This window comes from Ailuropoda melanoleuca, chromosome 13, assembly GCF_002007445.2.
Source record: "Ailuropoda melanoleuca isolate Jingjing chromosome 13, ASM200744v2, whole genome shotgun sequence".
Classification (NCBI taxonomy): domain Eukaryota; kingdom Metazoa; phylum Chordata; class Mammalia; order Carnivora; family Ursidae; genus Ailuropoda; species Ailuropoda melanoleuca.
In genome coordinates, this window is record NC_048230.1 from 10,489,841 (window position 1) to 10,514,487 (window position 24,647).

The window sequence follows — 24,647 nt, forward strand, 5'->3', positions numbered from 1 at the left end:
ATGATTTCGGGTATAGAATTGTCAGCATATGAGATGGTGTTTTTATTTAGTGTGTGTTTTTAAATGAATAATTTGTTCTTGTGCTTCTGTTTTGCACCCTCCTGGGATGCTGAACATTTGGCGTGTAGAATGAAAACCACCAGGAGTGGTTCCTTTTGCCTTATTATGCCTTCTTTCCAAAAGTGGAAGAGGGAACACGAAAGCCTTTAGTCCCCATATTATTTAAAACCTCTTAAAACTCTGAGGCCTCATCTGTTAGGTTTTACTCAGAATCCCCAGACCCCTTTTAATGGTCTGTGATTTCTTCTGTATGTTAAAAGTACAGTGTCGATTTGTAAAGAAATTCACTAGGAATTTTGAATACGAATGACTGAGGGATTTGGGTTTCTCCTTATCAGTGGCTTCCTCTGGGATCTTCTTGACCACATTGGGATAAAAATAACAAGAAGTTTGGGGCGCCTGGGTGGCTCAGTTGTTAAGGCTCAGGGAGTGATCCCAGGGTCCTGGAATGGAGCCCCACATCAGGCTTCTCTGCTGGGAGCCTGCTTCTTCCTCTCCCACTCCCCCTGCCTGTGTTCCCTCTCTCGCTGGCTGTCTCTATCTCTGTCAAATAAATAAATAAAATCTTAAAAAAAAAAAATTACAAGAAGTTTGCATTTTCTTATTAATCCCGCTATGTTTACTTTGTTTTTGTCGCCTTTTCCTATTTCAGAGTTCTAGCCACAATTCTTTTTAATGTGGATGTGTATGTGTTTTTTCACACTAACAATTAGGACCAGTTGTGCGGTCGGGACCCTACTCTCACCGACGAGCTGCTGAATATCCTCACAGAGCTAACTCAGCTCAGTAAGACCACCAATGCCAAAGTGGCGCTCCGAGCACGCCAGGTAAGGCTTTGTGTTGGTTATCTTGAGGAAGAAATGGTTTTCATAGATTGGGTGCTCTTAGAAACAGTGAGCGTTGACTCCGTCACCTGACAAAGATCGTGCGTTTTTCCACATATGTCTTCTCATTGCCTTCAGAACAAATGTTTTCATGTGGTACATTTTTTAAAGAGGAAGGAAAACATTAACGTTGAGTCTCTTTAAAATAGAAGTCTTTTTTCCCCTTATAAAATTCTGTTACCGTCTACCTTTCCTAGGAGCCTTGTGATAGTAAACCAGGGTCACGTGGAGGAAAGGAAGCTAAGGGATGGCAATAAACTCGATATTTTTCACTTCCCAAAGGGAGCTTAGAAGCAGGTGAAAACTTTTTTAAGTGTGTAGGAAAAAATCAAGTGTGGAAAGCAGAAAGATAATGCAGTGAATCCGAGGTGCTGGCAATCAGAACAACCCTAGAGAAGTTTGGTTAGTTTCACCCTGTAGTCTTCATTTCCATTCCAAAAGGTTTCAGCAGGGAAGCCAAGAAGTGGCCCTCCCTTTGTGTTGCAGTGCATGGGCATTGACAAGGAAGCAGCATTTGAAGCTGTTCAGTGACCTTCCGCTTTCTCCGCAATTGTATCCATGTCACTGAGCTACTCAAAGTTATTGAACCTCTCAGTGACCTGCTGAGACTATTCAGGTCCCACCGTGTCCCTGTATGTTTGTGACACTGCTCCTCACACGCGTTGGTGTTCCATCCCGACGCCTTCTCCTTGATACCAAGTACCTGGGGCTGTCAGAGCAGCTTTTCCTAGTCCTTTCTATTTCGGAGTTGCAAAAGCCTAGCTCTGTTGCCTCCACTTTCTCCACAGCTGCTCCCTGCCAGACCTGATTCCCAATTAACAGCTAGTCATGCAGTCTCCAGGACTAGCAGCTTTGCAATGGTAAATCACATGCGCTGAGGGAACTTGACTGAAGCTGTTTTCTCTCCCTCCCCCGCTGCCCACCCCGCCATGGGAAATTGCCCACAACGCAAATCACAGTGAGAGTCAACCGAGATGCAATATTTGGTGGCATTGGCTTTACGTTACAGGACCTAGAAGTTGTTTTACTTGGTCTCTGTTTTATCTTTGATGCCTGCACTTACAGATTTATATTTATTGCTTTTGTATCAGAGCTGCCTGATAGGAGGCTAGAATAATCACTCCCTCAGGAACTTATGCCTCTTATTTTGCTCTCACTCTAGGTTCTTATTGCATCCCATTTGCCATCATATGAGCTTCGCCATAACCAAGTAGAGTCCATCTTCCTTTCAGCAATTGACATGTACGGACATCAGTTTTGCATTGAGAACCTGCAGGTATACACGTAGTCCTTTTCTACCACTGTGCACTCTTGTCCCCTTTATTCCCAAGCATGATTTAATTAATCGCTCTATTTTGATTTTCTGTGTAGTGAAGTTTCATGCCTTGACTTTATAAAATGATGTATACTTACTATATTTTTTTCATAAAAATGCTGTTAGAATTGTGGTTGAACTTAAAAATCAGATAGGCCTGCCTTGGTAGACGTGTCCTGTTGAAGTCTTTGCCTCTTATGCTTTTTATCCAGAATATATTCTAGGCTAGAATTAAGTGGTTGCACTGGTTGAGGTCTGATATTTGAATCAGATGTGTAAATAGGTAGTTGTTAGTCTTCTAGAGACAAAACTACTTAAGTCATTTCAGTTTCATTTTTATTATAATGCTTACTATTAAGCTTTCTACAGAGCCAGTTTTATAGAAGAGTATTGGCTACTTTTACTACTAATTGGAAGGACCTTGACTATTACTTTTTTGACAACATCATTTTCTCAGGAATGACATTCTATTTTTCTACCTGTAAATAAGAGTAATATTGTTCTATCTAGCCAAGGGAGTCTTCAGGCTTTCTGTCAGATTTCCTTCTGGGGAACCTGGGAGGCGGGGGAGGATGTTTTTGTTTATTTGGTTCATAGTTGAAATAGAGGGTTTCAACTGGGGTCCAAATCTGTGGTTTACCATAGTGGAGGATTGAGACAATATTTGAGAGGTTGGGTACAAATATATGTCAGGAAGGATATTAATTATGGTTACTACTGATGTGTTGTTAGTGTATTACTTTTAAGAATTTTACATATATTAATTCTTCTGATACTCACAACAGACCCATGAGGATAGGTATCGTTTTCCCCATTTTGTAACTAAGGAAGCTGGGACACAAAGAAGGTTAAGTTCATATATGACATTCGTCGACAGAATTCTTGGGTTACTCTGAGTGTTTCAAATGCTAAATATTGTGCACTGAAATTGTTTTCTTTTGGATATAGTGGTTTAAGCTTGTCTCTGTGCCTTCCAGAAACTCATCTTGTCTGAAACGTCTATTTTTGACGTCCTACCAAACTTCTTCTATCACAGCAACCAGGTAGTGAGGATGGCAGCTCTGGAGGTGAGTTTTCATAGCAACATGATGTGACCTTTTTCTAGGTTTCTAGCTGATTTCTTCTGTCCACTTGGCTATTCAGTCATTCCTTTTTCTTTGGCCGTAAGGTTGGTGCTTTAGTGTCTTCTTTTCCTCTGAAACAAATACTTGCTTTTAGTCAAGTGTTTCAGCTGAACTAATCACCACTTCGGGCTCCAATCTCAGGAAAATAGCTGCCAACAGTTCTCAATAGTCTCTACTTTCCAGATATTTGAATTAGGATTCCCTATAAAACAATAAGTGAAGAAACATATGGCTGACCAGAACATATTCCATTTTATGATCTGGGCCAAATAAAATGGACTTTAGTTATCTTCTGAATTTTCAGGCAGCTCTTATGAAATATTTTGTCCTGAGAAAGAAATAACATTTAATGAACTGTGTTTTAGGTGCTTTACTCTTTTTCTCATTTAACCCTACCATTACTTCATGAAGTAAAAAGAAAGTGAGACTCAGAGTTTGTGACTTGTCCACGTTTATGTAGATAATAAGCGGCAGAGTTTGCATTTGAACCCAGGTCAGTCGGACTCAAAGACTTTTCTGTTTCCACTACAGCCCTCTACCTCATTAAGCACAAAAATTGCAGGCCCTGAATACTGCTGTAAAATTGCCAAGCAGATGTCTTTTGAAAATGAAGAAAAGGAGTATTTTAGATGATTTTATGTAACACGGCATCACTACAATCTGTTGCAAGCTCCTTTGGCTTAGTTTTTATTTGTATTCTGTGGATAGAATGTAATGTATCCTACTCAGTAAATACCAAATTTTGAAAATATCTAAGTGTCTTAGAGTGCTTTCGAGTCATTTAATGAGAAATCTCCTTATGTACCTCACATGATGCTAGAATCCCTTGTAGCATTTTATGTGCATGGCAAATTGGCTGTGAAGTGCACAAGGTCAGACGGATGGTTTTTGCTGAGACGGAGCTGGTGCTGTTTCTTTTAACTCTTGAGTCAAGTTAGTGCATGTGAGCTATTATGTCACATTATGTCTTACTGCTCTTGCCTACGGTGTGGAGGATATAATTAATCTAAAATAATTCAGGGCAGTGGGAAAACAAAGATGCAGGATAGTAAAAGAGTTGAAGTGTTCAACAATTGTTTGTCTCCTGCCTTCACTCCACAGGTGGCTCAGCACCAGTACCTCCCATGTTTCTTACTGCTTGCTTTTATCTTCTGTTGAAATGGTTGTGCGCAATGAGTTAATAGTTGTGATTCTGTATGCTCGCTTTTACTAATGATCGAACCTTCTCGTGAGTTTGGGTTAGTGTGAAGGGTTTATGACCCAGCCAGTGGTGTCCCGCAGAGGCAGGCTAGTTTTATTTCCATTTACAGTCATGGGTATAGCTTTAAGACTTTAGCCTTATTAATTGAAGCAAGTTGTTTATGTTCAGAGCCTTCTTCTACATTGCATACCTCTTCCTACGACTATCTTTTTCCTGGGCTAAGCATCTCTTAGTTTTTGTTCCTGAGGTGTTATTTACTGAGGATCCCTTTTTAACCAGGTTTATGTTCGAAGGGCTTATATTGCCTATGAACTTAACAGTGTACAACATCGCCAGCTTAAGGACAACACCTGTGTGGTGGAATTCCAGTTCATGCTGCCCACATCTCATCCAAACAGGTGAGTTTGAACTGGGACATGCATCTGAGCCAGCCAGATATGTATCAGGAGAGTTAAGGGGAGTAATGTATGCGACAATTCCATGCATTTTTGGTTTTGGCTAGAAACATAGAGCAGAAAATGAACAAATTTAAATCATGAGAGAAGAGCCTCTTGGTACCTGCTTTTCTTTTTTTTTTTTTTTTTTAAATCTTTGACCTGGAGAGGTGAAGTGTAGTCTAATTAAGATAGAAATTTGATGGGCACCTGCGTGGCTCAATTGGTTGAGCAGCTGCCTTTGGCTCATGTCATGATCTCAGGGTTCTGGGATCAAGCCCCACCTTAGGCTCCCTACTCAGCAGGGAGTTTGCTTCTCCTTCTGCCCCTCCCCCAACCTGGGCTCACACATGTGTACTCTGTCTCTCTCAAATAAAATCTTAAAAAAAATAAAAATTTGAGGATTACTCCATCATTCCTGTTTCCTTGTATTATGTCACTGAGGAAACATAGTTCTTTTCTTTTTTCAAGTCAGAATTTACTGGCATTTTATTTGCTGGAACTTTGCCAGAAAATCACTTTTCATTTTTTTAGCAGTTTAAGTCAAACAGTTGGAAGATGAAAATATTTTGGGTGGGGGCTCCTGGGTGGCTTGGTCAGTTAAGCATCTGACTCTTGATCTCAGGGTCATGAATTCAAACCCCAAGTTGGAGCCTACCTTAAAAAAAAAAAAAAAGGACCTTGGGTGGAATGCTTTTCTTTTCTATATATTTGTTATAGGTTAATGGAAATTTAAATCAGGTTTTAAAATTCATACTTCAGAAGCAAACTGAAATTTGACTAAACTATATAATTAAGCCATTATTTTTCCCTTCCTAAGCCCTTTAAGAAATAAAATGTACATACAGAAATTTTTTTCAGTATTGCTTTGGTTTTAAGATGAAAATACTTTATCTTGTACACTGATTTATTTTTAAAGAATTCTGAGGCAGTGAAAACCGAGGAATCCCACCCACACCTATGTTCATCCCCTCCTGTATTTTCATTCTTTTTAGTAACAACATAGGAAATATAAATACCACAGCCAATCTTAAGCTGCCCCCCTCCATTTCTTCTTTATGGCCTTTGGTTCTTCACTTCGTATTACAAAGTACTGTGTCTTCAGGGATCCTTGGTTATAGACAACAGAAATGGTTTTGTTCTGAATTGCTACTTCACCCAGAGCAATAGAAACCCTTCCTGGAGACAAAGAAGTCTGTGCTGAGACTTTTGGCCACTGGATGCCACTGTTGATCCAGCAGAGGTCAGCAGATGGGCAGAGGCATCTTCAGAGAAAGTACTTCTCTTCTTTGTCTCAGAAGATCCTTTCACATCTCCACCTCGAAAATACCTTATAGCTGGCAGAGAAAAGCATATATCCTTGATTTAGCAAGCATCTCTCGGTACATTTTTGCCTCCATGGATTTCAGAATCTCATTTTCTAGAAACGAATGGTTGTCCTTCAGCGAGCGGCGAAGTGCTCACGGCACACATGGGCTCAGCACTCGGTCTTCTTTCTTTTCCTGCATTCCTTGAATAATTGTAGAGAACTACATGCTATACTTAATGCTCTTTGTAATTCTCAGGACATTCTCCCTTTCTTCCTGCTTTCTACTACCTCTTCCCTGTGGGCTGTGATTTGTAGTCAGGCTGCAGAGCTGCTTCTGATTTCCTTCCCTCCTCATTGCTCCCCTTGTCTTTCTGAATTGCTCTCCCTATCCTACTTTTTTATTTGAGGATACGTGTCCAGTTTGGTGAAGGAAAGTCAACTGGAAAATGAGAGAAATGCTTCTTAACTGTTTGTTAAGAAATCTTATTCACCATTCCATCTCAAGGATATGAATCTTGGTTATTCCTGATATGGCTTCACAACTTGTATGCTTGTCCCTCCCGACGTCTGAGGTATACACATCCCTATGGATAAAAACCAGACTTGAACAGAGCTGTGATCCTGTTTTCTCTCTCCAGTCTTCCTTGGCCGTGTGTATATAAAATTAGAAGCTGCTAGATTATTGTTAGTAGCAGTAGTACTAGTGGTATCGATGTAAAGATGAAGACAAGAAGAAGTAAAGGAGGAAAGGTGAAATAAACTTTGTGAAAACCAGAAAAATGTTAAAATTGCTTTAATGCCTTTTTAGATCTAAAGTCCTTTTGTTTAGGAATGTAAAACGTGCTATCGAATTTAATCACCAAATGATATATTCAATTTAGAGTATAGCTTTTTCACTGAATTATAAATTTGCTACTTGAATTTAGTTTTATAAGATTTTATATTTTCTTACAAATGTTTTGGTTACAATTTGAAGTTATGACCTCATTCTGACACCAACTGGTGTACTGCAATTCAATTCTGACACTAACCACCTTGAGTTAGATAACACAAGTTAAGGGCTTGGTCCTTCACAAAACTGTCCCTCCTTCAGATGGGGCCACAAGTGGAGTTCCCAAGCCACCTGCAGTCCTGACAAACTGGCTACAAATTTGGGGGTTCCCATGACTCCATCCAGTTTAATAATTCACTAGAACAACTTACAAAAATCAGAAAGCACTATACTTATGAACACAGTTTTTTTATAAAGGACATAGATCAGAACCAGCCAAGTGAAAAGACACATGGAGTAAAGTCTGGGTGGGTCCTGAACACAGAGCTTTGCTGTTCTTTCCCTTTGGATTCAGGTACTTCTCCTCCATACGTTCACCAACCACAAAATTCTATTGAACTTCAGTGTCCAGAGTTTTTATCAGGGTTTCATTACAGTGGCACGATTGATTGAATCACGGATCGTATTAAACTCAATCTCTAATCCCTCTCCCCTCCTCAGAGGTCCAGCTGGCTCAAAGCCCCCTACCCTTTAATCACACAGTTGGTCTTCCTAGTGAGCAACCCCTGTGCTGAGTTATCTCATCCCTTAGCATAAACTCAGGTGTAATCCAAGGGGCGTATGAATAATGAAGATACTTCTGTCTTTTGAGAAATTACAAGGATTTAGGATTTAGAATCTCTCTCCCAGGGACAAAGGCCTGTCAAATTCTTTATAATAGGCTGACTCATCTTATGAAAGAATTCTAGGGTCTCTTAATTTTAAAGATTTTATTTTTTATTTTAGAGAGGGAGAGTATGCACAAGCTGGGGGGAGGGGCAAACGGAGAGAGGATCTCAAGCAGACTCTGTGCTCAGCGCAGAGCCCAACGTAGGGCTCGATCCCATGATTGAGGGGTCATGACCCAGCCGGAACCAAGAGTCAGACGCTCAACCAACTGAGACTCCCAGGTGCCCAAGGGTCTCTTAATTTTAACTAGTTTTGAGGCAATTTCCAACAAGCAGGGAATGAGCATATTGGTTTTTATTCTGCAGAAGTAAGTTACAAGATGACCTGCCAGTGTCTATTCCACTCCCAATCTTGTAAGGCTCAAGGACACAAAATTATGTCCGCTAACCTCTAGATTAATGTTTCTCAGAATTATTTAGGAAATATTTTTAAAAATACCACCAAGATTCTGATTTATTTTGAACCAAACTCCAGGGGACCACTCTTTGAGAATTGTGATGAGCACCTGCAGTTAAGGATCACTGTCCAATAGAAATACAATGCAAGCCACATATGTTAAATTCTAAGTTTTTTGTTGGCCACATTTAAAAGTGTAATAAGAAACAGATAAAATTACCTTTAACAACATTTTCTTTAACTCATCATATCCAAAATACCATTTCAATATGTAATAAAAATTAGTAATGAGATATTTTTCATACTCAGGCTTTGAAATTTAGAGTGTATTTTGTACTTGTAGCGTGTCTCAATACAGATTAGCCATATATCAAGCACTTCCTAGCCACATAGCTCAACTATAGACCAAAAATTAATTAGGACAATCACACCGAGCCCTCTTTATTTTATGTTAATAGTAGTGCCTCTGGGATGGATTAAAACAAAACAAAACAACAAAACCTCTTATGTTTCTTGTTCCTAGTAGTTACGGGAATTACCCACACCTGATACTATAGGTGTTGTACAGTATTTTGTGCACGCTTTAAACGTTACTCTAGAACAGAGAGCAAGCATATGAATATACATATTTCCTTATCAGTGCAAAACAGAATTTTACAATATTTTTCCCAGTTGAGGTTAACAAACCAAAAATTCTTGGGGGAGAAAACAGATACATTCTTAAACCAATGTTTTGCGTTTTCTTTCCTGGTGCTTTTTTTTCACATTCCTAGCTAGGCATTCGTTTGAAGTAGACTGAATTTGTCCAGCAAATCCTTAGAAGCGGGTATCTTTCTAAGTGTTATTAAAGCAAGACTACAGTCTCCTTGTTGTATATGGGGTCACCTGGTGGAATTCCATTCCTGCAGTTTATTTTTGACTAGTGATTTAGCCCTTGTGGGTTGGGATGAAGCATGGCTCTCTGCAAACTGACGACAGTAAGAGTATTTTTTCTGAAAAATGCCTTAGATCCTGTCTGAATTGAAGACCCATCCCATTGGGACATGTTTTGATTTTTAGAGAAGTAGGCAAAACACAAGCAAATTCCATTGCAGATGAGTGGAGCAGCCTCTAAGAAGAGAGAAGACACCCTTTTGGGGCACACTTGGGCAGTTAGTGTGTGGCCAACATGTTTGGTGCCTTTTTATTTTTGTTTAAATTCATCATGGGACTTTGCATTGCTTGACATTTTCAAATACTTTTAAAACTTATTGTGGGAAGAACACTTCAGGTGAGATCTACCCTCTAAACAAATGTTTAAGCGTACAATATGTTACTGTTGACTTTAGGTTCAATGTTGTACGATAGATCTCTAGTGCTTACTCATTTTGCTTGACTGAAACTTTTGCTTGACATTTACTTACTGCATGTTTCAGTTTAATTGGACAGTGGGCTTTTTTCTAATACTCCTCTCGATATTAAAAAAAAAAAAAAGATGACTAAACAGTTTCTTTGTAATCTCTCTGACTTTCTGCATCATCCTTCCTGCTAGGTAAGCTTCAGTCAAGGCATGGTATGTTACCTTCTTGACCTTCTACCCTAGGTTTCCAAGTTTTTTCAGGGAGCTGTAGTTGCAACTTATTTTGACATCTCCAGCTCTTTTTCACCAGAGGATCCAGTTATTAGAGCTCCACTCAAGGGAAGCTCCTGGCATAGATAGACCCTCTTCTTCTTGAAGTCCCTTCACTTGAACAGAAGCTACAGAGATTTTCCTGACTTAAGCATAATAGAAAACCTATATATATGTGTGGTGTGTGTGTGTTTGTGTTTCTTTCGAGATTTAAAGGCTCTTTCTAATTGCATGAGAATTTTTTTGATGGGAAGTGATTTTTGTTTTTGTTTGTTTGTTTTTAAAGATATTAAGTAATCTCTGCACCCACTGTGAGGCTCGAACTCATGACCCCGGCCAAGATCAAGACTTGCATGCTCCACTGACTGAGCCAGCCAGGTGCCCCTCTTGTGGTTTTTACAAACGTGCCTTGTAACCAGTTAGCAATTGCTTTTAAAGTAGTGAGTTCTTTCAGTCATTTTCTTGGTGTAGGAATAGTTAGGATAGCTGGCCTGCACTAAAAAGAACATTTTATTATTATCCAGACTTTTAGGATTTATTTCTCTTGTTAAGATTCCATCAGCCCAGCTCTTTAGTGAATTCAACCAGTATTATGCATGGATTGATCCTTGAGCTCAGACTAGATCATTCAGCGTTCCTTTTTCTCTTCCTTTTTCCAGTGAGGCTCAGGGCTTAGAGCCCCAGAGATATGTGTGTGTGTGTGTGTTTGTCTTTTTTCCCATCCCCAACCCTAGTTGATCACTCTCTGATGCTGGTGATGGAAAATCTTGTTAAACTAAAGCATCATTCTCAATGTCTATTTTTGACAACTCATGGAATCATTTGACATTTAGGATTTCACTTGGCTTTGAGTACATTTAAGTAACTCAGAATAATCTGAAAACAAATAAGTTCTTTAGTCGTCTATGTATTTGATCTTTTAAATATAGCTGTATTCATACGAACATATGTAAAATATTATCCCATAAACTCTGTGGCTGTACATATTATGATCTGGGAGTGTGAAATTTTAAACTCCAAATGATTTTCATAAGTAATACATATTAGTGAACATAGTTGTTGGGTTTTTTTAACATTTGAACTGTGATTCAAATGAAAAGCATCAATTTTGATAGAAGTATATTTTGTTGTATGTTTCTGTACATATATAATGGGTGAGGACCTATTGGTGTTTATTTCCACCTATTTCTTAGATGGAAATCCATGCTTCAGTTAAGTCAAGTTGCATTGCATCTTCTCTGCTGTTTGCTCCTTGTGAACTTGGCCTTCTATGTTGGAATGTTTTAATTCAAACACTTTCTGTTTCACATGTCTCACATCCAGAAGAGGTTGGCTGTGTTCTCCCCTGACGGCACATGTTTTGGTCATGACTGAGTTTAGGTTGCTTGGCACCTTCAGTGTTCAGCTGTCAGTGGGTGGCCTCTGGACCTTCTTCTTATGAAGAAGGTTTTGAGGAAGTTTAGAAATCAGAAGCCTTCCCTGTGACTAATGAGCATCCTGCTGCCATTCTTGAGGATTCTGATAATCTCTGACACCCAGAGATTAGAGCGTCCTTTGGATCGTACTGAGACACTCAGAAGTCATCCAACTTGTAGCATTTTTTAGCAGTGGGAGCACTTGGTTGTAGTTAGCAGGCCAGAATGAGCTATAAGTAAATAAAACCCTACAGTGCTTGCTTCCTTCATTCAGGGTAGTCTGCTGATAAGATGTAAGCATCTGGCAGAGGAGAAGATTCTCAGCAGGTTTAAGTGCTTACCAAAGTGCTTTCCTGTATCCATGGCTCAGCTTCTAGCCTCTGCTGTGTTATTTTGGCACTCTAGACTTGTAAGATTGGAGAGCTGGGTTTAAAACTCTCAATATATCATTAGGGTAGCCCAAGGTCCCTTGTCAAAGAAGACTCGCTGATTCCAGGGGGAAGGAAAAGCAGAATCCAGGGCACCTGTAAATCCCTGTAGTTTTGTGCTGTGGGTTTGTAGCTCATTATACAGCAGGCAACAGTAATATGCTGTAGCTCTGTTGGCATACTTGTTTCAAAAAGAGCAAAACCTTCCAGCAGAGCAAAGAAGGGGCTTTGAAGGAGCTGCAAATTTATGAAGCAATGATCATTTTATTGTAAACGGAAGCTCTACAGTGGAATTGGGGCATCTGAACTGCATGGAGGTGGTGGGGGAGATGCCAATAGAAATACATGGTTCACATGTGTTTTACAGCTCTTGATTTGGATTCTCCTGCAGAAATACAGTCGCACAAGGAGACCACCACTGGTCACAGCCAGCCAAATTGCTCTTTCTCCTATGGTAGTGCTGTTAGCGACTGCCAGTAGGTTATTCAGCCGACCTCTTCTGATTCTGCTTTGCTGCCTTATTTCAAAAGATTTGCCCTATCCTGGCTTTCAGTCACAGCTTGATGTAACCACTGCTTGTTTGCATGCATCCCCATCATTTTCATATAGGGTCTTTTTTTTTTTTCCCGAGTTAGAAGGCAAAAGAATCGGGGGCATTTTTATATGATAAAAGATTTATGTAGGGCCAGCTAGAATCGAGCAAAATCAAATTCAGCTGGAAGGGATGGTGAAAGGCTGAGTGAACTTGTGACTGCAAGAGAAGTCAGTGTTCCTTAAATAAAGAGGGTTCAGCTAGCAGGCAGCAACTCTGACTTTGCATTCATATTGAAGCAGGCTCTCCAGCCATTCTGTGCAGGCAGATCAATAAAATCAGAGGTGACTTAATGCCAAGAACCTCAGAATTCAAAGGATTTCTCTTGTCCTTCTTTAAATTTAGTCTATATTGATGTGGAATGCTAGTCTCAGGAACAGAGATGAGAAAATGCTAGGTCTAGAATCTGGTTTATGACACTGTATTGAGCAGTGTCCTTGGAAAACATTCCGTTTGCTTTCTCAGTTATCATATCTGGAAAATGGAGCTAATCTGCTGCAAGGAAAATGATTCCAGTATTTTTCAAAACACTGAATAAAGATTCATTATGATAAGTGCTTCTAGTAGTTTAAACAGCAAATGTCTAATGAGTAGTGAATTTATATCCCATGTATGTATTTGAAAATGCAGTTGACTGCCTTATCAGAGATTGAGTAGTTTAACTATTTTTGCATGATGAGTTTGCAGTGAAATGTGGTAGATTTGATTTTATTAGAAGCTCTATAAATGGAATATTAGACTCCTATACAGTCTCTTTGTTGGTGGTTCATCTTTATGCAGACCATGGATCTAGCTTTCTAGTGTGTCACAGTAGTGTGCAGTATCCCACACTGGTCATATTCTTAAACTGAGCAAAGAGCCCCTGCCTAGAGCAACAAAATATACAAATGATCATTCTGGACATGGTTAAGTATTTACCTGGTGATAGAGTTGATCCTTCTTTCCCTGCTCATCACCTGTGCAGCCCCACATTCTTATTCTGCCCACGAGGATAAGCGGCGTCTAAACTCATGTCTCCCGTGAATGATTTGGGGCCATTCTGTTAAACACTGTAGCTGTTGGGAGTTTTTCTCCTTACCCCGTGCTGTGTAGATGGTGCAGGTTCCTATAACACAGCAGCAGGGGGCTCCCTAGGAGAGCTTTGACAACTGCTGATGAAGAAGGGCCAGCTTTTTGTTGGGGATGTTCTTTTCAATCCGGGTCCTTTTCTGCTGAAAACTTGGCCCTCGTCCTGTGAAGACTCCCGAAGGGATTATGGTGCAGCTGCAGAAACAGTGGCACCACTTGACTCCTTTAAGAAATTGGTTGTCAGTGGAGAGAGGTTATACTGGTTTCCAAATTCCAGAAACCTGAATGAATGGAGCCTGAGATTGCTTTGGTTGTAGGATTCTTCCCTCTGAACGGAGGTTCATGGTAGGAGGTTGTGCAGGTGGCTTCTTTCTTTATAATCCTCGATATCTTAAAAGGAAGACTTTCCTATATTCTCATTAGCGTTTACTGTCAGTTTTCTGCTTAGGTCCATCTCCCTCTGCCCTAGAACCTGTGCAGACTTTTTGTTGAGCATGGTCACCGTGCACTGTAACTAAGGAGCTCTGATAAAATGAAACCCATTCCCCTGAATGAGAGGCTCAAAGAATCCAAACAGCAAAGGTGCAGCTTTTTGCGCTCAGAGGTTGCTCTTGCTGCCTTATGAATTTGCTCTGTGATACAGGTTTGATGCAGAGAGCATTGCTACTCACAAATCACACGAGGTATACAGTTTGTGTGCAGTGATATGTCACAGCTTTTTATTTATATGGCCAGCTCAGTCTATTCTGCTCCTTTCACTGCCATGGAAAGTGCATCATTTTCCTCCCTCTCTCCTCCTTCCCACATATCATCAGCACCACCCACTATGTTCTCCCCATTAAGTCCTGTGTGTGCCAGAAAACCCCAACAATGATTAAATGCTGATAAAAGAATGTTAGAAGGTTAAGATATCAACCAATCAATGCCCTTACAGTACTCCTAAATTGTGGGTGGTAAGTATAACTTTGCCCTTTTAACATTGAAAATAAGGTTTTTTTGGTTGTGTTTTTTTTTTTTTTTTTCCAGTTGAGGAAATGACTTAAGTCAAATTAAGGAGGGGGGAGGGAAAGCCTTGGTGGCAAAGACCAAAGAGAATGCGGGAGACTTGCTTTGCAGTTTCCATTCTTACCCTAATCTTTCTTTCATGATTTTGGCACAGTGTTGGTCAGGAAGCCCTAGGGCTGGCCGAATTTAGGTATGGTTTATGAGAGGCCTAGAGTTTTTGAGCTTTCAACAATCTTGAAAAGTTATTACCCTAAGATCATTTAATTTAAAAAGTACAAATTACTTAATTTTGACAAAGTATATCACTCTAGTCATAGAAGCATTTATCATTACATCCCTACATGATTTTCAGTTTTTTTAAGCTCCCATAGTTCGGAGTACATTCATTTCCAGCACCACCACCACCTCTCACCACCTCCTGGTCTGTGGGAGGAGGTAAAGGGGCCTAGAAAAGGTAGTGGGAATCCAGATTCCGGGCTACTTTTCTTTGGAGGAGAGTTTGTTGAGCTCGCCTCATACGCTAGAAAAGCAGTTAAGGTGGGAGGGGCTGTGGAATCAACTTCTCTGGACTTCCTTACTAAATTTTCAGTAAAATAGGAGCAAGAAAGAAGATTCTGTAAGAATCTTGTCAAGAATGACATTTCGTGTTGAAGGTTAAGATAATATACCATATCCATATAGCTTAAATTAATTTTCATGAGGCTGTGTTTTATCTCTACTCTGCATGATTTTTTTGTCATAGAGTTATTTTTAAAAATCCATGGTAAATATATTTCGACCCTTTCCATCAACAGTTGCTGTGGTGAGGTAGGTCAGGAGGCATGCCTCTTTGGAGGCACCCTGAGGGTAAAGGGTAATGAGCACTTAATTATGTCTGCTGAATGCCAGAGCTGCCAGACTGGAGCTCCTCATGACCGGTCTGTAGCCGCTCTGACAATTCTTTTATTATGGCTTTCACTAACCTACCAGTAACTAACTGTGGTTGTTTAATTACAGAGGGAACATCCCCACGCTAAACAGGTATCGTATGTTTGGTTTCTTTTCCAATTAAAAACACCTCTTTCGTAACTTAGAATAGTGAAATCGGAAAAAATACCACTACACTGGACAAGTAATATGCTGTCTTCTGCTAGGGAGTCCTGAGCTCCCCTTTGGACATACTAAATTATTCTTTCTTTGGAAAACATGTCTTCAGCTTTTCTTCAGCTGTTCAAAAAGCAACACTTGAAAAGCCTCAGTATGGAGAAGCCCCCGCCATCTAGCTGTATACGATAGGGGAGTTGTCTGCCTGATGTTCAGCTTTGCTGTAAACATCTACGTTCTCTGTCTCGTTTGGGGCTTTCGAGGGAGAAGCCTTTAAGGTTACTCCTACCCTGGCAAATTGTTCACAATTTTTTTCAATGTTTAGTTTTCTCAAGTTTGCTTCTCCTTTTAGAAGAATGCAAATGCAGGAATAGCTGATCTCATGTTTTATCAGTTTGTTAGCTTTATTAGCTTGTTAGCTACTTCTCTAAAGTGTTAACAATGATGTGAAGGTCAAATTTTGTTTCAGACTCATGAGATTAACATTTGAAAAGTGTATTTAAGTTTGATGTGTGAAGCCCTGTGAAGAAGTTTCCAGGCCAATATAACACATGTGATATTTTGGTATTTTGAGTTCCTCCTGCTTCTGAGCCAAGCAAGGCAACACAATGCAAGTTTGAGAGGATAGCCGTTCTGATTGGAATTGAATATACAAAATGCCAAAGCAGTAATAAGTGGGTGGTGAGCTCTTTGTAGATGATCAATTACACATTGAAATATTTATAGGCTTATGTTTATTTTGTTCCTCTCCCTTTCAATATTAAGTAATCAAAACTGATTATAGCTTTTAGAGTCCAATTTGGATGGGGAGAGAAAAGGGAAGTGCTTTGATTTGTTCTTTGTGTCGGTCCTTGGAGAGTGGGCTTGGTTCATGCCTGCCTGCGAGGACACCTATGCCCTGGCCCCTGAGCAAAGTAGAGGGGGAAACTGAATAGTGGCAGTTTCCCCTGGGGTTCAGTTGAGTGAAAAAGATGCTTAACCCCATGTTTGCCACAAATACAGTCTGTTAGGTTATTAAGGGAGTTCCCTTTGAGTGCTATCTGGAGCCCTTTTACCTTTCCTGTCTAATGCCAGGCAGGTAGAAAAGATATAATGCCTCACAAACTTGCTCCTTTAGTAAATGTATTTGGTGATCCTAGAAAAGAGGATTGTAGCATTTCTGAGTTCATACAACTCCGAATCCCAGTTTCTAGTGAGCACCATGTGTAAGACTTGCTTGATGTGTGTTTCATTTGTTTGTTTCATTCATGGTATCAATGGTTTCCTCTCCCACTCTACCTTTCTATTCTGTAGTACTGTCAAAAGATGAAGTGCCTTTTTCACAGTCGTCATTTGCCAAAGGAATAAAAACTTGGAGTGTCAGTCTCTACAATAGTCGTGTGAGCAGCACTCCCATTCCCGGGAAGATTCCATTGCCTTTTATAATTACACTTTGACTAGAGTACAGTCTGTACCCAGATCTCCAGTCTGCATTGCTGCCTATCCCCCTGCCCTCTCGCCCCGCAGCACGGCAGGTGGTACACTGCAAGGAGATTTTTGAGCAGCTCCCCAAAGTTCAGGGCCCATTGCCTTGCTCTGAACTTGCTTCAGATCAGTATGCCAGTAGCATGTCAGGCAAGTCCTGAAGGCATCCTTTACTTGGTCCTTCCTAACAGGTTGTCTTGACTGGGCATTTGGAAATACTTCCCAGTATGACTTACCCGTGCATACTGGTGAGGTGCATCAAGAAATATACAGACTCCTTATGCTTTTAGACCAAACAACTCCGTTCTCTTTGAATATCTCCATTTAGCACCTGTTTGTCATGCTTACATGTACTTTGAGACCCACGCTCTGCCCTTTTGCATCTTGCTGGGACTTACTAAGGGCTTTCAGTTGAAGATATGCTTCCTTTGATATAGACGTATGTAGATATAAAAAAGGAAATTTTGCAATTTTGAGTTGAAAAAGGTCTGTTTTCCAAAAAAGGGAGGAGCTATATTCGTTATAACTGCTATCCCCATTAGCCCAGTAAAGGAAGAAGTAAATACCGTAGTAAAGTTCCTTTTATAGGCCGTGACTTGTTTCTGTGTGATAAATAATGTTTTCTACAATGACTTACTAAAGTACCATTCCAAATGAGTTAGTTGTTGTACATGCATATATCTATCTGTAAATACTTAAGGCATTTTTCTCTAGGAATTCTAATAGATTAAGTGTTGCCTAGTTACAACCCACTTGGCTTGCTTCCTTTTATAAGAGGGAATGTTTTAGGGAAGGGGAAGATGCAGGATGGTTTTTAACCCCTATGTGCTGTTCATTCATTAGACATGTCATGGTTTCATTGTATTAAAACTGCTGCGTAGTTCTTGACTATGCTTAGATTTTTAATTGGAGAAATTTTGGGGTGCTAAAAATAATTGGTGGGGGGTAAATTCAAATGAAAGGGTTCATATTGAATCCATCAAGACAGTCTTATCCACAGTGGGTAAAAAACCAAATCTGCTCTGCAACCTGACCCTACTTTAGAGTTTTCTCCTGTTTCTTTTCCCTGTCGTTACTCTCCCAATCCTATTCCCACTTTCCTTGTCTAATGCATTTGATTGAATTACCGTTTAGAATGTCCTTCTCCTCCAACCTCAACCACTATGGCATGACTCACGTAGCTAGTGTCAGCGATGTGCTGTTGGACAACTCATTCACTCCACCATGTCAGCGGATGGGCGGAATGGTCTCTTTTCGGACTTTTGAAGATTTTGTCAGGTAAGACACTGTGGAACTATGTCTGCGCAAGGGGAGCTGTGGGCATCTCTGTTTTGGGGTCTCCAGTTTCTGCCAAATGAATAAAGGCCCTGAGAATAGCCATGAGCCAGCTAAGGAGATACAGCCCTTGCTGTATGTGTCCTTGGAGAGGTATATGTTCTTCCATTTCTACCTCTTATTCAGACTCTACAAGCCTCTACTTGTTATATGAGCCTGGTCAGAAAAAAAGAAACAAACAAAACCATCTTTTCCTTAGGAGCTAACAGAAGAAGCTGTCTGCTCTGTGATGAGTGAAATGTCAGGAGAAATTAAACACAACACCAGAGTGAGCCCCACCAGAGACGATACATCTTTTGATTAAATGCATTCAGCATCTATCTCTTGATGTATACTGATGCATTACCCTAGGGGGAGGGGTAATTACATTGGTCTGTCACTGCTCTAGTCCCAGGCTCTCTCTGTTACTTTAAGACCGATGATGACAGCGGTGCTCATAGCTTACATTTGAAAAAAAACAAAAAAGCTGTAGATCATTCTTTTTTTTTAAAGAAAAAATATATATGGTTTATTAAAGTTTAAACAATCCATCCTCCTAATTTCTGCCACTTGGTGAAATTTTGCATGTCACCTCTAGCCACTGGTGATTCTATTCAGTTGACTATTGAGCACGGCGTAGGATAGGTTCTTCTTGTGGACTGGGCTGGCAATGGCAGCGTTAGTTTGCTGCCACTTAGGTTTTCTGCCACTTGGGTTTTCATGGTGGGTGTTCCCCTGGTATTTTTCAGGATCTTTGATGAAGTGATGGGCTGCTTCTGCGATTCCCCACCCCAAAGCCCCACGTTCCCTGAGGCAGGTCACACGTCTCTATACGATGAAGACAAGGTATAGTGTGCCCTTTGGGAAGCTGCTTTGTTACTTTAGACACAGGATTTGTAGTATATGCCTTCTTTTTGACTTTGGAACATTATAGGGAAGAATTCATCTTTTTACCCTACTTTATATTATTTAATTGTATATGCCTCATCAAAGTATTTTTGGGAGCAGATGGAATGTAAATTCTAACCTAAAAAACAAAACAAAACGGTATTAATCTTGGAATCCATAGTGAGAATAGCAAATGGGCTCAGCTAGACCCATTGCAGCTGCCTCTGAGTCTCTGAATATTGTTTTAAAGACCTGAGCTGTCGTTGCTGTAATTTTTAGTGGTGGCTTATATGTTTGCAGAATGCTGCTATCGTAGTATTCAGGAAATTGTGGACTTTAGATGGCAGGGAAAAAGAGGCATTTTGTTTAAAACTTTGTCCTTTTATTAAATCCCTTCTTTTCATTTCTCAGTAAAGAGATGATTCTGTTTTTTCCCTTTGAGGTTATTTTCCCATGGTTTGATGCTTCAACTCTTTGATAAATTGTTAGGAAATATTTGATGTGGGAATATGTTCAGATGGCTTCTTTCACTCATTTTGCTTCACATTCTGTGAAGAAATGTGGCAAATGGTTTCATTCCCATTTTATTAGTGAAAAAGTTGAGGATACAGTTGTCTTCAAGTTCATGCCAAGTCAAGATTTGAGGCCGCCTCTAGCTAATGCCTTTCTGCCTTATCTTTGAAAAGTTAGGTGTTTTACTTAATTTACTCCCTGTTGTGGATGCTGGGCAATAGTTTCAATTTGGTTATTTGTACTAGTGGGCAAACCAGAATGTCCTGTGTGGTGTATCTTTTTTTCAGGTATTCTACCAAGTACTGTAACTTCTCTCTGCCTCTGTATTAGCTGGCCTCCTAAATTTCTTTGTCTTGTGTTCTTGAGTTACAGGTCCCCAGGGATGAACCAATTCACATTCTGAATGTGGCTATCAAGACTGACTGTGATATTGAGGATGACGGACTGGCAGCTATGTTCAGAGAGTTTACCCAACAAAACGTAAGTCCTCAGTTGGGTGGAAGCTGATGGTGGCAACTTTCTTGCTGGTGTTTCCTATCCACCCTTTTATCAGTCGCTACTTATAAGGCCTATCAACTGATAATGGATATGTCTTTTACATAGTTCTGCCTGTAGGAATAAAACTCCAAAGTGATTTAACAGTATATAATGAATGTCTTATGTCAAGAAATAATAGACCTCAAGTGTTCAAAATATTTTAAGGAAAGTAAGTTGTGTTCCTAAATCTTTCTCAGAGCTCTGTCTTGAACTTCCATTCACCTACTGAATATTTTACCTTTGGTGACTTTACTCCACATGTCTAGGCCCAAACTCCCCCGAGTTTCCTTCTGTGTCCTTCCTCCCCTCCCTTGAAAATAACAGTTACACTTCCATCCTCCTTTCAATTTTGTGTCCCTTGGGTATCTTGTGTTGACATCAAACGTCATAGTTTAAACCTAAATTTCCTTTTTCCTTCACCTCTATATGACTCCCCCAACCCTCCCCCCCCCAAAAAAACAAAACAAACCCAAATAACAAAACCCTTTACTCCTGGTCATTCAGAAATCATTGACTTCTTCCTTTCGTTGCTCTTCCATTAATCTACCCCTCTACCCACAATCTATGCTTGTTTATTTCTATCTGGTCAGTCACCAAGGTCTATGAGGTTTTTCTTACAGTGTCTATTACTGTTTCTTCTCAGTTTCTAAATTCTGGACTGCCATCATTCTAATGTAAACTCTTGCTGCACATCCAAGGCACAACAACAGACTTACTTGTGATCCACCTGTATTCCCCTTGTTCTCCCTCCAGTTTCCATCCTGCTCACCTCCATAAAATTAAATGTCCAAAATGCCCCCATATTAAGTTATTCTCCCACTCGGCAATGGTTTTCTCACCCTCGCGATACGCTGTGTGACAAGCCTTAAAATCTAGTTTTTGTTATATCATCTGTTATCTACCAGCAGGTGATCAAGGGGTCTTAATCTACTTGAGCTTGAACTTTTCCCCACGTGTACAATAGAATAATTCCTGACTAATCCAGCCGCATGGGATTGTGATAAGAGGCAAATGAAAAAAATTTACATAGAAGTTCTTTATAAATAAAAAGTATTATTACTAAGAAATAAATTATTACTACTACTGAGCAATTAGAAATGCAAGGAAGAAAATTACATTTTAGTGAGGGCTACTCAAAGAAGTCTTCATGAAAGATGAAATTTGAGACAGCTCTTAAAACAAGCAGGAGGTAAGAAGGAAGGAGGGAAAACTTGTGATGCTAGTTCTAGGGGGCACAGATCTAGGTGCTTCAGTAAATAATACATTCTTGGCCCTGGAGTTGCTTATACTCTAGTTGGAGGGAATGATTAGGCATGCTCAAATAATAATCTGTAGTTTTATTTCACTGTGACATGATACATGTCAAAGCACCTCTCTTCAGCTGCCCTTAATGACAAGACCCATATGTTTTCTTTGAATGGAAAACACCTAGTTCATAGCGCTTATTATAAAGAAAGAAGTCAGTAGATGTTTTTTAAAATTTAATTTTGCAGTATAAACAAATAGTGCCATAGGCATTCACATCATGCCAATGGTAGCTACTCCGGACGATAATGGTCACTTTGTGCTTCACATAAGTCTTAGCATTTAATCCATTCTTCTCTCACAGCACATAAACTGACTGTGAGATTGTAGTGGCCAACATGAAGAAGGGGTGCTTCCAGAGAAGTGAAGGCACGGGACATGCCTGGGAATTTTACTTTAGAAATTTACCTTCCTTCTTAACCCTGGACTGGTGACCGCCTAAAATTAACCTGAGACCAGTGACCAAGGTAACCTCAGCTGGAAGAGACCTACTGTGTGTGGCTGTTGGTTGTGCTGCTTGATGAAGTCATCTACGACTGTTTTTTCCCAGATTTGGAGGCACTAACTGCCTATATGAGGTTGTTCTGACCTCAACTTTAGGCTTTTTATTATCCTCAGATCCAGGTCTTCTATATCATCACACATTGATTTAAAGAAGCAGTTTCCTTATTTTCACTACATATATTTGTAACATTAACTGGCAGTAGGAAATTGCCTTTTCCCTTTACCGAACTTGTAAAGTGAGGCACAGAGAAATGCAGCATCTTTGTGTATGGCTTTTTGGAAGGCTAAGGGTACTCTGTGCTGACATTCTAAGCCCAGAAAAGCTGCATCAGGTGCTGTGCTTATCTCGGAATATTTGGCATTTTCACCTCCTTGTTTTTTTGGGGGGCGGGAAACATGAAAAGGAAGGAAAAGCAATTAAAAAAAAACCTGAAGTCATAACTAGTTTTGTTTTTCAGTTCTTGATTATGCTTCTAGCAGTTCAGAAAAAGTTTTTTTTTTAAGCACACATTAAACTATCAAATAGGTTGATCCGAATTGTCCAAATAATCTTCCAGTCCCAGCATGTCTTTTTTTCTCTCATAGAAATTAGGATCATATATTTGTAAATGACTTGTGGAGGAGATTGAAGCAGTCAGTGTAAATGGAGTTTCTCCAGGTGCTGACGCCTAATCGCTGGGTAATAGCTGTGGACTTGCTGTGAGACCCGCATTATTACAATGTAATCAGAATCCTGTTGCTCTGCTGTTATTGTCAGCCACTTGTGGAATTTTAAAAGCAATAACAATTTTGATTTTAAATCATGGCATTATTAAAGTTATTTTCTTCCCTTGCCAGAACACAGCTATTGATGCTTGTCTTTGAAGGACTTGGCTGTAGTGGAATTCTTTGTTGGTGTTGGGGGGAAAAAAAAAAGGTTTCTGTTTCTGGGCATGCTGAAAGATGGATAACCACCACAACCCCCACTCAGCTCTGTTCTTTTAAAATAGTTTTTTCTTATTGTAGTATTGATACTTGGTTATTTACACTAATGGATATGATGCCAGTACAGATCATTTTTAAATGTTAGTAAGCCAAAATTTATTCATATTTGGCCTGGGGATTTATTATTAGAAAATTAATTTTTCCAGTTATCTTTTGTTTATGCTGTTAATTTTATTACTAAGCAGTGCCATAGTAGAAATGGAGAAGTAGGAGGAAAATGGCTCCAGAGTGTGCTTATTTATAAGGGTAAGCTAATTGGGATGTAAAAAATGCATAGTATCATGAAAGTTAAGAGTTGATTTATAAACCTAGCTCTTGTTTTGAGTTATGTCAAGGAATGTGATCAAACTACAGTCTGAATGTAGGTTGTGGAAGTCCATGTATTTTTTTCTGTTTGTGTTATTTGTATATTCTCTCAGGCCATTCAGATGATGGAATTGCCTTTCTGTTTGTTGCCATGTAGCCCCTCTTTGTTAGGGACCTTTAAAAGCACGTCTCTTACTTAATTTATTAACCTGCTTCTTTGTCTCTACTTTGGAGATAAGTGAGCAGTACAGTATAGAGGAAGGCTTAGATGCGAAGGCCCAAGATTTATATACGGGTCTGTCTTCAAACCGCTGGTCTCTGTTGACTCCTGATGTACTGCTTGCCTGTGCCAAGTGGAGATGTAAATAACCACTAAGTTTAAAAACTTGTTAAACATTGCTTTTACCAATTTTTAAAAAGAATCTTTAAAAAATACCTTCATGTAAAGTAAGGGAGATGTTTGAGAAGAATTGAAAAGGTCAGGACTTGTTATGTTGAATTCTAGGAATGCAGTATCTGATGATAGATAATATCTATAAATAACAGTGTAGCACCTGAATTTTCTGTTTTATGGAAATTTCTTCTTTTCCCTCTACCTGATTACATTTAGCTTCTGTATCAGTATTAATCTACACAGTTGAATACAGCCCCACCAGGTGTGATTTTATAAGCAGAAATTGTGTTAAGGTCCACCTTGAGGTAAATCAGTCCTTATAGAATTTAGGTGACTTTATATGACCCTTCCCTACAAAGTTCTCCTTCAGTTTTGTCCAGATCAATATATGAAACCTATTCCATTGGAGCCAGGTTGAGATTTGTTTATTTGCAAGTTGAAGGTACTGAGACAAGATGTAGAGATCCAAAAAGGGTGCTTACCCAATCAGGTAAGGTCTTTATGAAGACCAGGTAGGGTAAAATTGAAGATGAACGGAGATCTCATCTGTCTTCTGTTTTACATGTTTGTTCGTAGAAAGCTACCTTGGTTGAGCATGGGATACGGCGCCTTACTTTCCTGGTTGCACAAAAGGTACTGGCGTGTGAATGATACCTCTTCAAAGTGTCTTACGCTGCTGCTAGAACTTTTAAAAATAAAATATGGAATTATAGTCATATACTTACTTGTAGAATCTATGCAAATAAATAACTTTCTATAAATTTAATCAAGAAAAAGCATTAATTTAACTCATTG

General features: G+C 39.6%; 1 protein-coding gene across 7 annotated transcripts in view; it reads left to right on the forward strand.

The window, feature by feature from the left end:
• The window catches only part of ACACA (acetyl-CoA carboxylase alpha), a 277,490-nt gene that overhangs the window by 142,374 nt on the left and 110,469 nt on the right, over window positions 1–24,647 (forward strand). For 5 of the 7 annotated variants that reach the window (XM_019805579.2, XM_019805581.2, XM_034640345.1 and 2 more), the window contains 9 exons: window positions 774–887; window positions 2,107–2,220; window positions 3,237–3,326; window positions 4,864–4,982; window positions 15,557–15,580; window positions 18,242–18,385; window positions 19,171–19,267; window positions 20,195–20,302; window positions 24,429–24,485. In XM_019805579.2, coding sequence (XP_019661138.1) covers window positions 774–887; window positions 2,107–2,220; window positions 3,237–3,326; window positions 4,864–4,982; window positions 15,557–15,580; window positions 18,242–18,385; window positions 19,171–19,267; window positions 20,195–20,302; window positions 24,429–24,485 — 867 coding nt within the window. The remainder of the gene's footprint in view (window positions 1–773; window positions 888–2,106; window positions 2,221–3,236; window positions 3,327–4,863; window positions 4,983–15,556; window positions 15,581–18,241; window positions 18,386–19,170; window positions 19,268–20,194; window positions 20,303–24,428; window positions 24,486–24,647) is intronic. The other 2 variants (XM_019805580.2, XM_034640344.1) reach the window with 1 other exon arrangement.